The sequence below is a fragment of the Balaenoptera physalus genome (genome assembly GCF_965194825.1).
Source record: "Balaenoptera physalus genome assembly, chromosome: 3".
Lineage (NCBI taxonomy): Eukaryota > Metazoa > Chordata > Mammalia > Artiodactyla > Balaenopteridae > Balaenoptera > Balaenoptera physalus.
In genome coordinates, this window is record NC_138890.1 from 159,078,551 (window position 1) to 159,093,592 (window position 15,042).

The window sequence follows — 15,042 nt, forward strand, 5'->3', positions numbered from 1 at the left end:
TGAAGAGAACAAAACTTTAAGGCATTTCTGAAAACTCATTTTCAGAAAAATAATAAAATTGTTCTCTGTCGAGTGGTCTGCACAGATTAAGTTAATGCATTAATTTTTGATTTCCACTGAATTGTTAAAACAGGTTTCTTATCAGCAGTCCCTGTGCATACTTCTATAAACTATAGATTTGTATCATATATCTATCCTAAGCATCTTTTTTAAATTTGAATTTCATCTACTCACCAAGTAAGTATAACATGACTCAAACACAATATGTACCTAAAAGTTTTACTCATTTAAACTGGTGAGTTGGGCCAAATTAGACAGTTTATATTATATTGTGATTTTTGCTGAAACCCGGCCTCTGTACACCAGCTCCAAATTGAATCTCCAAGACAGATTTTTGGGTGAAGTAGAAAAGAATAGCTTTATTGCAGGGAGCCAAGCAAGGAGTACAGGGCAACCGGTGCTTAAAAGACCCAAACTCCTGGAAGGCTTTCAGGGGAAGGGTTTTTATAGACAGGGTGAGGGAATGGGGTTGCGGGGTGTGTGATTAGCTCTTGGACGTTTTTCTGATTGTTTGGTGGTGAGGTAATTGGGAGTCAGCATCATCAACCCTCTGGTTCCAACCAGTCTGGGGTCTACATGCTTGTGGGCAGCATGCAGTTAATTTCTTCCACCTGCTGGGGCTTTCAGTATCTGCAAAACAGCTTAAAGGACATGGCTCAGAAGATCCTTGACTTTGTTTATTGGCCAAAGTGTTATTATTTTGTCTTGCTTGACTGTTTTCCTTTCTTTCTGTATTTTCTCACTTCTCTAATTAAATTTTTTCTTTGAGTAAAGTGTTTCTACAGACAAAAGGCAGCTGGAGGACATGGGTGGGAGTCTATCTTGGGAAATCCTCATAGGGTCGTGCTTCGTTATGTGATTAGTTTCAATTAAGATATCAGTCTACCCTTAGATTGAATGTGGACTGTAGCAAACCCAAAGTAAACCAGTCATGGCTAACTCTGGGATGGTGATTCTCCTGAAACTGATCTAGACACTTTATAACCGGGTCATGTCCTCTCTGAAAATATCCAGGAAATGTAGGAGTGTTTTCATTGTCAGTTCATTGATGGCCACATCTCATCTATGTCTGCTAATTGCTATAGTGGGCAAAATACCACAGTAGAAAATGGCTATTGTCCAATGTTTATCATTCAGTCAGGCACAGGGATCAGCCAGTCACACAAAGGTAGGACCTTAGGAAAATGCCAGGACCTAGTGTTAAGAGTCTAACCGGCTATGGGAAGATGCTGAAGATGTTCTACTGAGTAGAAAACGTTCAGATAAGAAGGCAGTAAGCTTTCTAAGAGGATAACATCCAGAGGAAGGGGTATCAAACATCACAAGGTGATGGAGATAAAAACTAGATGCCAGAAAATAGTGAATGAGAACCAAAGCACCATTGTAAGAAATAAGGCCTGGCTATTGTGCCCATGGTTTGTACTTCAGGTGTTTGGGGTTGGGGGGCTTCGTAGTTCAGGTGTTTTAAATTTGAAGGCTACATATGTGACAACTTTGTTCTAGAACAAAGCATACATTTGTGTGATAGGAAGAGGTTTTTTTTAAATTGAAAAATAATACAAAATAATAATGTGGAAAGAGAGAGGGAGGTAAGGATATGTACACACACGTACATACATGTACACACCCCACATGAATGATTCCATACCTAGGTACATATATCTTATCTCATTTTGTCTATACCACATTTACTTTTATATTGCTAGGTAGGTATTATTTTCCCAAATTTTACAGAAGACAAGGAGAACAGGCATTAGGGAGAAAGATTCCTAACCTAACTGCACAAGGTAAGTGAAGGAACCGGTATATCACCCTAGTTGTTTCTCCAAAAAGTTCATGTTCTTAATTCTATACCTATTTCTTTGCCTCTCAGGGGTGGTTGATTTATGGAATGCAAACTCTATATGTCAGTGTTAGACTGAAATGACTAAATAAATGAAATTTGCTTACTCACCTTCTAAGATATTGGATTTTGGTTGATAGATAGATAGAAAGGTAAAACAGAGATAGGCACATTATTTTATGTATGCAATAAGTAAGTTCTTGAATTTTTAAACACATTACCAGATAGACCTAAATTTAAAATGAACTGTGGGTGTGTAATGGTTCATTGTACATAGATTCTGTTTGACTCAGCTTTCTAAACTGTAAAATATGCTGTAAGAATTAACTAGAAGTAAAGTGATCAATTGTCCCAGTTTTTTCTGGGACCAAGGAGTTTTTAGGATCCCAGGATATTCAGCACTAGTACTGAGAAAGTCCTCAGCAAACCAGAAAGATTGTATTGTCCTAAATAAGACATTCCTAAAACCCTAAATAGGGTTTGAAGTAGAAATATTTAACTATTATATAGGTAGTAAGAATAGGATCTGTGCATTGATTCAATATAGTGTTTAAGTTGCAGATGCTATGTGCAAATAACATCCCAGGTCCCTGGCAACACAGAGATGAATAAAGTGGCCTCAAATAATTTAAAGGGCCTTGAGTAAGGAAGACAATCACAGGCACAAAATGTATATAATCTGTCTTATGTTTGCCAAAATCTGCAAAACAATTGAGTGCTAGGAGCATCAGAAAAGGACCTATTCATTGCAGAAATTTGCAACAATGCAAATACGTGCAGAAGAGCTTTAAATAATATCATGCAGTTTAATTGGAGTAAATGAGAAAAGAAGAAAGGAATTCCAAAAACTGATGGAGGTTCTACTTAAGGAATGGCAGCGTGAGAAGCTCTGCAGACATGCTCCCAGTGAAACAGCATAAATGGTGAAAATTATTTTTAAAAAATTACAATCATATACGGTCTCTGGAAAATTTCCTAAGAGCATATAGCAAATGAAGAAACATTTATTCAAGAAGATCTATTAAAACACAATAAGAACATCAAGAGACTGTGGCACTTGACCCCAGACCTGTTTCTTCCCTTCCACTCCCATCTCCCAGCTCAGCCTGATAGAGAATTCTCTCTGGACTCTGCATGGAATGGCTGAGAAAACAGGACTCCTCTCTCCTCAGCTCTCAATCATGGGATATAGTATCTTACCAGGAGGGGCAGGATGCCAGCGTTTCTCATCTTTTCCAACTCTGAGTTTTCAGAAGCGAAATCCCTGGTGAGTGTGGTTGAGATTGGCAGTTTGTTTCCTCCACTCGCTCCACTCCACTCACAGGGCAGAGGCCCTACCGCAGGCAGGCTGATAATATGGGGCCCAATCACTTGTCTCATGTTGCTTGTTCCACTCCCAGAGAGTCAAAATGAGAAGACCGTCACGCCTCCATCCACCGCTGGCAGCAGGGATACAGAGAATTTCCCAGGGTAAGAGAGCCCATAGGATTGGAGAACTTTAGCTCTTCCCAAAATATGTTCCTTTATTTTTTTCAGTTTTAAGAGACATAAAATAATAAAAGTACTAATTAACAATGTTTTATTGTAATTTTTACTGTATCAGTGTACTATAGATAACAATATATGTATTACATATATGTATAGATATATAATAGCACATGGCTACCTAGGAGTAACATTTCTATATTTTATTAGAATTAAGTTAATATAAATTTGAGTCTAAGTTAAGCTGCATATGGTAACATCTAGAGCAGATAATAAGAAAATAACTCAAAAATATGGTATAACATTATTAAAAGAATTAACATTCCACTAGAAAATATACACTTCATGCGAAAGAAAGTAGCAGAGGAGAAATCCAGAAACCTGGCACCATCACAATTTTTATCCTATAGAAGTGAAATTTCCAGATAATTGGAGCTTATCCCAATTAATGTTTTGAAAAAGTTTTGAACTAATAAGTTTAAAATGTTTTAAAACCTACCACCTACTGCACAACTTGAATATATGAAAATGATTGAATTGTTCATTATAAATTGGGAAATTGTATAGTATGTGAATGAAGCTATTATTAAAAATAAGGCTTAGGAAAAAAGTAAGCATATGTTTGAAAAGTGAGGCTTTATTGCAGAGCTCAGAGTAGGATATGTTTGTTAAGGTTAGAACAGAGTACTAATAGGAAACAATAATTAGAAAGTATTATGTATTATACATATTTGTATTATACAAATATCGTATATTAACGCATGTATGTGGAACCTAGAAAAATGGTACAGATGAACCGGGTTGCAGGGCAGAAGTTGAGACACAGATGTAGAGAAGAAACGTATGGACACCAAGGGGGGAAAACTGCGGTGGGGTAGGGATGGTGGTGTGCTGAATTGGGCGATTGGGATTGACATGTATACAGTGATGAGTATAAAATTGATGACTGATTAAAAAAAAAAAAAAAGAAAAAAAGAAAGTATTATGTTCCATGCAAAGTAAGAGAAATAGATTTCATTCTATATGGAAAATAGTAATAGAATCTCAGCCTTGCAAGGTACATTCAGACTCTCCAATCACGCATAAATTTGTTCTACCACATCTGCACCAAATATTTCGACGTCAATATTTGACTACTCCTGGTGCTTATGGTTTTCTGAGGAAACCCGTTATGACCCTGTGCAGCTCTGACATCAAAAAGTCTTTGATATACTTATCCAAAATCTTAATTTCTATGGATTCCATTTTCCTGTCCTATCTGTATCCCACTGAAACATAACAAGTAAATCTAACACCTGCTTCACATGAGTGTCCTGATCAAATTAAAGGCGGCTAGCATGTTTTATGTCTTCTTTCCTTCAGCCTGCATAGCCCTAATTATTTCAACTACTCACAACCCATTGAATCAAATATCTTTCCAGCCTCTTATCTTTGTCTCTTGGCAAGATTCTGGTCTACAGGAAATGCTTACAGCCTTGTCCCCTTCAGATACATCTACCCTGTGCCTTAAAAGTGATGAACTCTTAACATATACCTTAATTACACCTTTCGAAGTGTTCATTACCCACAAGATCATGTCCCACCTCCTTAATAGAATTTACGAGACCCTCCTTGACCTAAATCACTTATCTTTTTTTCCTGTTACTGTGCCTTTCAGATATTTTCCCATATTTCCCAACAGCTTATAGTTTCCCACACAAACTCTATGGTTTTGCTACTGCTGTTGCAGCTTCCTGAAATACCTTTCCTCCTCTCCTCACTTTGTCTGCCTCTCTCTTCTCGTGAATAATTCCTTTATAGCCTTCTAATGTCAGCCAAACACCGTGTGCAGGAAGGTTTGCCTGAATCAATAGGTGTTGAACCAGGCATAGGCATCTTTTCTTTGCACTCCTGTAGTGTCTTTTCTGTCTTTCTACCAGGCATAAAAATCATCTGTTTATCTGTGTTCCCCCAACTAGACTCTTTATCAGTGGGCATCTTACTTTACTACTTTTTATGTGTTTCAATCCTAGTACAATGTCTAGTGCATAGTGGGCACTCTGCAAATATTTAGTGAATGCTACAATTAAACACCAACCATTGTTAGTCTACACCAACAATTCTTTAGAAATGCTATAGTCACGAAGAAGCTTCAGTAACAATTTGCTTCTTAAATTAGGCATGTGCTCAAGTTGAATAAAGGTGCTGAAAAGGGGTATTGTGAGAAGATGCTTTTTTGTTCAGAAAAGGACATCAGGCAATAGAGCGAATTAAACTCATTATATCTTGTACTCCTTGAGTTTTAAATGTGCCTTAAGTTCATTTATAATTTTTGAGAGCATTTCTATGAGATAGCATGTTACATTGAACTCATAAGGTATGTATTAGCGTAAATCAACAACAGAAATATCAGAGGCAGATAAAAACCTTGTTTCATACTCTGATCTTATCAGTTACTAACAAATATTGACAAGTTATAAATCTCACCTATAAAGGCAAACTAGCTTTGATCTAGCGCCAAAATGATATGCAAACTGCTCCAGTTTTAGGTAACCAGTTTGTCAAAATTATAACTTGCAATTTTGAAACACATGTCTTTAACTTTTCATGACGGCCTGGGGATTTAGATGTGCTGACTACTATGATGTCATCTGTTTCAGCCACTGTTTGTAAGGACTTCACCTTGATTCCCTGGCCAGAAAAATGGTGATAAACATATTGTGCATTCAGTCTTTTGATTAGCAGAGCCCTTTTCCACTTAAAAATGATCCATTTAAAATTGGTAAGACTATCTTATGATAATTATGTGGAAAACATTGATGACCTAGTTCAAATATCAGCTCTAAAACTTTCTAACTTTGTGAACTTCAGCATATGTTTTGTTACTCATATGTAAAATGGGGAGATTAATAATACTCATTTTTTAAGGTTGTTCTGGGAATTTGTTAACATATATAAATATTTAGAACAATACCTGGCATGTGGAAAGATTTCAAAATGTCCATTAATATGATGATTGAAAATATGTTTGAAAATAATTTTACATATATCATTCTATATGTCCACTATTACACAAAGGTTTATACAAATACAATATGTCTTTTATTCATTTTCTTGCATTTCATAGTCCAGCTGCTTCACATAAAGAAGGCAACGTCTGTTACTAGCAAGAAGGTTGGCTAATACAGAAGATAAAGAGACATTATTAGCCAAGATCACTGTTTTTTGGTTTATTTTTTAAGAAAGTTGTCCTGATATTTAGAGTAATAAAACAACCATGGCCTTTTATATGTGTTTGAGGGAAATATTTCTGTACAATTATCCCATTGTCAGTTAAAAATTTTCCCCTTAGTTTCCCTAACATGTTTTTTGTTGTTTTTTTTTTTTCTGTCCATGGAAACGAAGACTCTACCTGTGTTCTGACCTCAGTTCTTTGTAGCTATTTCCAGATGCCTCTCCCACCCCCAGCTCTTCCCACAGTCACCATTAAGGAATCTTTTACTGCTTGAAAAAGTTTTAATATTCAGCAGGTTAAGGAAATCCATGGTCAGCTTTAGAATTTTAGTCTCTGCTGAGCTTTCAAGGTGTCAAGGCCCTAAAATAATATGAACAGCAGGAGTACTAAATCTTTCATTATTTCCAGTTTTCCCTTGAGCATACTGACTTTGCAATAAAGAAACTGTCATTTATACTCTTCTTTACTGCAAGGTAGGTAATAGCTACAGGAAGAAAAATAAGGAACTGTGTCAAGTTAGCCTGACTGCCATCATGATTAATGTGTAATCATTGCACATTTGCATCTACTCTTTTTTATATACAGGTACTTCATAGATTGGAAGAGTGATGGAGACAGCTACTTTACAATAGATGCAACTGAAGGAACCATCGCTACTAGTGAATTACTAGACAGAGAAAGCACTGCGCAGTATAATTTCTCCATAATTGCGAGTAAAGTTAGTAAGTATGGCATGGACGGAATCAATGTTATACTGCAATTCTTTGGATTTCACACTCTTAAATGAGTCCCTGCTGAGGTGTTTTCATTTTTGGACTGACAGCCAAGTGGTCTCTTGGGGAAACTCAAAAACCTGCTCCTTTTGCTCATAGCATTAAGTCCAGAAAAATTGTGACAGCTGCCAATGAGCCCTGTTTGCAGGACTGCATGAATATCTAGCAGTGCATTTCATGGTGAGATCTCATCCTTTTCCACCCTGCAGGAGGAAATAACCATCACATGAAATCATCTTTTCTGAAATATTTTCTGAAATTGAAGAGAGCATTTTTAAATTCACCCCTCTTCTTTCTCCTTTCATTAAAATGTATTTTGTTATGAACATCATTGTGAAATATACAGGAGTTTTAAGTGCAATTCTTCAAGTGCAATTCTTCAGTCAGAATCTATAGGATTGTTAGCAATTACTCCTTGTGTTGGTTTCTGCTTGGTCCAGAAGAGAATCCTTTAGACTGAGAGTGATTATAGGTCTTATGTGTTTGGCTGGACAATTCAGGATATTATCACAACTTCCAAAGGTAACAGGTGAGGGTGGGAGTGGAGACCTTGGCTAGCAACATACTTGTCTGTAACAGAAGTGCATCGTACAAGTCCTTCTGCTTGGGTTCTCTTGAAAGATTTGAGGAAATCCCTCTGAGTATCTTTCATTTTGTTTTCCTCCTATTTTCTTCCGTGCATCTGGTACAAGTACTCTGACAGCTAATGTCACCTTTCAGTGCAGGGAGAAGCTAACCGTGAACATTTCTGTTGAGGGGTTTTGGGTCAGTCTCAACTCAGTGGGTGTAAATGGGAAACAGTTTTGTTAATCTTCAACAACTGCTTCCAAACATGCATAATCAGACACCTATTCCCGGGCCTTAATGATGCCTTTAGCTGATTTCATTACTTTTACGTTATTCTGATTATTAAAGGTAAATTTAGCATAAAAGAACATGCAGCTTCTGTCTTGTTTGTTGGACTACTTCTCTGTTATGTTAGAAGACGACTGCTCTGAGGCTGCCATACTAGAGAGGTCACATGTTGGTGGTCAGGTTGACAATCCCAGCTCAGCTCAGCCTTCTAACCATACCTGTCAGAGCGCTGGATATGTAAGTAAAACCATCTTGCAACCTCTAGCCAGGCTGCTTGCTAGCTGAATACCACAATGTAACCTCCGTCATTACCATGTGAAATGGAATATATACTCAGCCAAATCTTGCCCAGATTCTGATGCACAAAATTGGGAGAAATACTAAAATTGTAATTATTTCAAGCAACTATATTTTTGTGGTCATTTGTTGTTGTACAACAATAGATAACTGAAGAACTCTATGACACCATAAGTTGGAACTTTGATTCCTTGGTAGTGGGGGTAAAGATTCTCCAGCTGGACTAGAAAGGAGAGCGAGAGAAGTAAAAATGCATAAATCTCTCTTTTAAAGATTTTTTTTTTGAAATATAGTTGATTTGCAATGTTGTGATCATTTAAGATGTACAGCAAAATGATTCAATTATACATGTATATGTATAAATATATATTCTTTTTTTTACATTCTCTTCCATTGTAGGTTATTACAAGATGTTGAGTATAATTCCCTGTGCTATACAGTAGGTCCTTGTTGGTTATCTGTTTTATATATAGTAGCGTGTATATTTTAATCCTAAACTCCTAATTTATCCCTTCACCCTCTTTCCCCTTTGGTAACCATAAGTTTGTTTTCTATGTCTGTGAGTCTATTTCTGTCTTGGAAATAAGTTCATTTGTATAATTTTTTTAGATCCCACATATAAGCGATATCTCATATTTGTCTTTCTCTCTCTGACTTAGTTTACTTAATTTGATAATCTCTAGATCCGTCCATGTTGCTGCAAATGGCATTATTTCACATAAATCTCTCTTATCTGCCCCCCAGAGAGTGCTCCCCTGGTTGCCACTGCTTCTAGGATTAAAATTGACTGGCTAAATGGACTGCCCGAATACTAACTCTCTTCATGTGATTTTTGAGTTATTTGGTATTGGGGTCTCTGAGCATCCCATTTGCCCATGAACTTGATGTGGGCACTCAGTGGTAGACCTTACAGCTTCTTAATTCCAGGTCCCCTTGTGTAGCAGACGGCTTTCTTGGGTGAGTTAATAGCATGATTTCTCAACTCCAGCTTTTCGTTTTGTCCACTTGACCCTGAGGAAATTCACACATCCTGGTCATGCTGAACAGGTACATTACAGCCTGCCCCTCTACCATATGCTTTCTCTGTCATGCTGTCTCCTTTCAAATCTGCCCTCCTTGCTCTGTTAGGCTCTGAGAGCTGATCATCCAGTCAGCTGCCTGAGAAGACATTCTGTCAGGAGAACAGAACCAAATGCCAGTCTCCCAGTTCTCTTTAACTTGTTTTCCTGAAGTTTCCTTTCATGCCAGGCATCTTTCTTCTCTCCCAGATCGCATCCTCTTACAGTTACATACGTTATTCATCATTCTTTTCATGCTTTCAGTTATTTCAACTTTGAATGATTTCCTTCATCCATAACACTGAGGAAAGCTTAACTATAATATAGTTAGAAAATAAACTTTAGTATTCTAAGATCTTTGACAAATAGAGTAAAAATGAGATGTCTAAGTTATCGGTTATAAGACCTCTATCGACTATATTATAGTCACTCTCAATGGCTTGGATATAGTAAGTGATAACTGACCAGAGGTAGCCTATTCAAAAAACTTCTATTTATCAAAAATATATTTTCCACAGTAGAATATTTTTCATTCGAAAACTATCTTGTGCGACCTACCCTTTCTATTAATGCACATGCAAAACATGTGCATATTTTTAGAAGGAGGAGTATTAGGTCCAGTATCTTAACTCAAGATGAAAGTCTGCAGCTAGTTCTTCACTCACCTGTACTGTAACTCTAAAAGGTCTCTTTCTCCCCAGCGGCTACTGTAGCTACCAAAACCATCATCATGGTGTGAGGGCACCCATCATAGCAGGTCTGGTACCTGCAGTCAGAGCCTGAGCTCCAACCACTTGGAAAATGGAAAAGGAGTATACATCCATACTGTGCAAACGAGTGTCATTGTTCCTTAAAAGCTTAGATTTTTCAAACTTAGAAAACTGTATTTTGTTAATTATTAATAGAATTAGGGCACATGCTGGCTCCTCTCTGACCTGCTGGATGTAGTTTTTACCTAAATCCAAATTAGGAAACCCCATTGTGTGGATTCTCATAAGTTATGTTGGCTCTCACTTGGACATATGCAGAACTGAGACTTAGACTCGTAATCCATACATACACCCAATGTGAAAGGGCTGCCAAGCTAATATTTCTAAAATATCTACCCCTCGTCCATTCCACTGTCTATTCAAAGACCACTGTGTGGAATTTAGAACCCTCAAGGAAGTCTGGTGAGATGAACACTATACACCTCCATGAAAAAGAAAGAGGCTAAGTATATATCACATGGTCATTAAAGATTCTGCAATAAGAATAGATTGTTGTGGGCCTTATTTTGTTTGAGTTCACAGAGTCTGAAAGTAAACTTTATTTATATTTTAATACATAAGGCTGCTTTCAATGATCAAATTAGCCAGCCTCAGCAGGAAACTCTCATTATGGTGAATGACTGAGAAATAAATAGCCCACACTTGCCCTGCCAAGTGGAACAAAATTGTGTAAGTGTACCTTACTGCAGATTGAACTAGCATATGTTTTGGCCCTGACCCTTCTATAAAAACTCTCAGATGCAATGAAATGGTACAATGATTGAACAACTTCCAATTAATTAAAAAGCAGTCATTAATCAGAGTTGCTATAGTCCAAGGTCCAAATAGTTTTATTAGACTACTAATAATTATTTTATGCATTATTGCTTTGCTGTTTTTATACTAATCTTGAGAATTAAAAAAACGCAAGCCTCCAAAAATCACTTCATTCAAATTATCAGAAACTTCCAAAGGGCAAATGTTTCTAATTTTTTTTTTTTTGTTTTTTGTTTTGGTGTTATTATAACACATATCATTAGACAAAGATAACTACATTAAAGCCTTAGAACTTTTATGTAATTATAAAATAAATGGATGATACCAAAGACAATTCTTCTTTTCTTGGTCATGTTAATTATCCAGATGGCAATAGATTGTTTGTATTGTGGAAGAGTTCAAAAATCAGTGATAGACTTACTGCGTGCTATATTTGGGGAAAATGTTATGTGTAAGTATACCATTATGAGTCGGGATTAAATTGTTGATTAATTTTTAAGGTTATTTAGCATTAGAGCTACTTTGCTTTAACTTTTTTTGCTTCAACATAATGTAAGTAGTATCATCTTCATATATACAGAAAATCAAACTGAGATTATTGTCCATAATTTAGGCTCAACATAACTTCATCTAATTTTTTATAAATTGTATAGAACATTATATACATGCGAAGTATTAATGGTTGTGGGTAAAACTAAGACTGAAGTCTGTTCTTAAGGACAGTTTAGGAATAGAAACTGACCCCCAAAATTATTTTAGTTAGTTATAACTATGCAAATTATGCTGAATTCCAGGGACTTCAGACTTAAGTGCGCTCTCATATAGCCTCCAAGGGAAAGTTGCCAAAGGTTTATACTGACCAAACTGTGGTCATTAAGTAATGAAGGATTTAAACAAAAATAAATATGTTTTTTGGTAGAAGTTTTTAAAGGGTTTCTTCCACCTGTGTGCCAAATAGTTAGCCATGAAACGGTGTTCTCAAACCAAATGAGAAGAAAGTACCTAATGTTTCTATAATAATTGTAAGTAATAATATTATAAATTAGTAAACCAAACTATTATAGTAGCTTTATATACATTCACTCAATTTATTACTGTCCACATTGTAAGAGTGAAGAAATAGACGCTAAGATTTATTTCCATTTGTCACACAGCAAATGATGACCAAGCTAAGACAGGAGCCCAGGACTCACACTCCAAAACACAATTTCACAGGGACACATATTCACCTCCTTATGCTTCATTTTTAAATAAGTTAATAGTAAAATTAGTCAAGGTGATTTTTACATACATAAATATTTAAAGTAAACTATAGTAAAAAATTTTATGTACATTTGCATTGTACATATAATTAAGCTGAAATTATTGTTAGCCTTGGCATCTATCTATCATCTATCTATCTATCTATCTATCTATCTATCTATCTATCCACCTACATTTAAGCTCGTTGGACTGCTTAGCTATTAGAAATCTATAGTGGATTTGCATTTTAGAAATAAAATACAGACTCAAAGTATGAGAATAAGGAAATATGTGTGCAATATTATGTGTGTGCCAGGGTTGTAGGTAGGTAGATTGCTATCTCTATCCAATAAGTGTTAATTACTAGATAAGACTCAAGCTACAAGAGTTCCTAATGATTTTATTGTGAAGGATCCTTTCTGATAACTTCCCTGTATATGGAAAGATTCTTGCCTACCTACACTGCATGGCCTCCTCCCTGCTGGCTGCCCTTAGTGGCAATGCCTTTGCCAGTGCCAAGGACATAAAGAAGATCCTGGACCGTGTGGGCATCGAGGAGGTGGGTGACAACCTGGCTCAGCAAGGTCACCAGTGAGCTGAAAGGAAAAAACCCTGAAGACATCAGTCACTGCTCAGGGTATCAGCGATCTGGCCCGCGCGCCCACCTCCGGAGGGCAGGACTGCAGCTCCTGCTGCTGCTTCAGCCTTGGCATCAGCAGAGAAAAAAGACAGGAAGGAGAAGGCGTTGGAGGAGTCAGATGACTCCCTGGGTTTATCGTGTTGAAGAAGAGTTCTACTCCCCTGCAAAAGTGATAAGATGTCATTTCTGACATCAGTGGTATCACCGATCCCCCATTCTGTTTAGTAGAAGCAAGTCACTAGATCCAGACCACACTTAAGGGCAAAGAATTACATGGAGGTAACTCATGTGGGTGTCAGGGAGTGGGGATTCTTGGGAGCCATTTTAGAAAGTTGCCTACCTGATGTGTTTCTTGGCAACTAGACGAGTCTCTCTAAAAGTGAAGAAAGTTTAGAGACCATATTACTTAACCACTAAGCCTGAAAATTTTGTGAGAAAGACAACAATCTGGTTGAATTCATAAGTATGCAACCGAAATACAAAGTGCTGTAAGACAGAAAATAAATAAAATAATTATTTTTGAAGGCATAAGCATAGTATGTCACACAGGAATTATCATTTGAGCTGAGTCTTTAAAAGATGAAGAAGATATTGAAAAGGAGGAAAGGAGGGTATTCTAGGTTGAGGAAACATCTTAAGCAAAGGCAGAGAGGTATTAAAGCTCATGTCAAGATGAGAAATTACAAGTAAGGGGGTACAATTGGTGCCCAGAATGTGTAGGGAAGGGTAAAGAAAATGCATTCAGAAAGGGAGCCTGAGATCTCCTCTCTATTCTCATATAGAATACAGTATTGTTAGGTACAGTCACCACACTGTACAGTACATCCCTAGGACTTATTTATTTTATAACTGGAAGTCTGTACACTTTGATCACATTTACTTTTTGCACACCTCGCACCCCTGCTTCAGGCAACCATTTCAAGATCGACACAAATATCAGATCATTGTGTTGTACACCTAAATTAATATAATGTTGTATGTCAATTATATCTCCATTTTTAAGAAAGAAAGAAAAGAAAGGAAGCCTGAGGCCTTTTCAAACAGAGCCTTAAATACCACGTGGAGAAATTACAAAGTTTTTTAAGTGGGTTTTTGAGCCCATCCTCATTTCTGCTGTTTCTACTATATGTCCCTAGCTCAACATATGTCCAAAGAGACATATATCACTTCTCCAACTTTCCCCATCTGGTGAGTCTGGAAGGTAGTTATGCAAGGCACCTGCATCCCTGTAAACCAGCACTGGCTGGGTTACATCGTATCTATCTGGGTGACCGAGGTTAACCTCATCAGGATCAAGAGACAAGGGTGAGTCTGGATTTTCTGCAGTGTTTGAGCCGTAGACATTTCTTTCTACTTTGGCCAGTCTTTTTTCAAAAGGGCACTGTAAGTCATATGCACATTTATTGAGAATAGGCATGCCGGTTGGCCCTTTCTTTTTTACTACTGTTCTTCAACTTCTTAATTGTTACCTGAATCAGAATCACCTGGGACAGTATTCCTGGACCCCATTCAAGACATAACTGAATCAGAATTTCTGGGATTATTGCCAAGAAATCTCCATTTTAAACAAGATACCTAGGTCATCTAATGGATACTGATGTTGGAACCAGTGTGCTAAATTCTCTAAATATTAGCATGGATTTGTGGAAATAAAACAGCTTAATGTTGCTATGAAGACATGTACATACTCAGAGAGTGTAGTTGACTTCTGAGGACTAAATAAAACCATTGGTTTCAATTCTGGATTGAAGCCATTATTTTTTCCTATTTTTTCTCAAATAATTGCCTTTCTCTTACACTTCATGAATACATTACTTTGCATGTATGAGACTAGGTAGTTTATCTACCATTTAATATTTCTTTTTTTTTTCCCTGAGTAACTATATGAAACTATCAATATTTTGTATTCTCAAAGAAAGGTAACTTTGATTTATACTAGTATTGGCAACATTTTACTAGTACTTGTAATACAGAAAAGTAATACATACTTTGAAGAAAGAATCACTTATAAATATTCAACCATTTCATAAAGCCTTCAATGTGTTGTAT

The 15,042-nt window shown here is 36.7% G+C and overlaps 1 protein-coding gene and 1 long non-coding RNA gene across 6 annotated transcripts in view; one reads left to right on the forward strand and one right to left on the reverse strand.

The window, feature by feature from the left end:
• Positions 1-15,042, forward strand: part of CDH12 (cadherin 12) — a 998,421-nt gene that overhangs the window by 961,745 nt on the left and 21,634 nt on the right. For all 5 annotated transcript variants that reach the window (XM_082453738.1, XM_082453737.1, XM_082453739.1 and 2 more), the window contains one exon: positions 7,188-7,324. In XM_082453738.1, coding sequence (XP_082309864.1) covers positions 7,188-7,324 — 137 coding nt within the window. The remainder of the gene's footprint in view (positions 1-7,187; positions 7,325-15,042) is intronic.
• The window catches only part of LOC309656873, a 1,296,162-nt gene that overhangs the window by 579,719 nt on the left and 701,401 nt on the right, over positions 1-15,042 (reverse strand). The gene's annotated exons all lie outside the window — the stretch shown is intronic.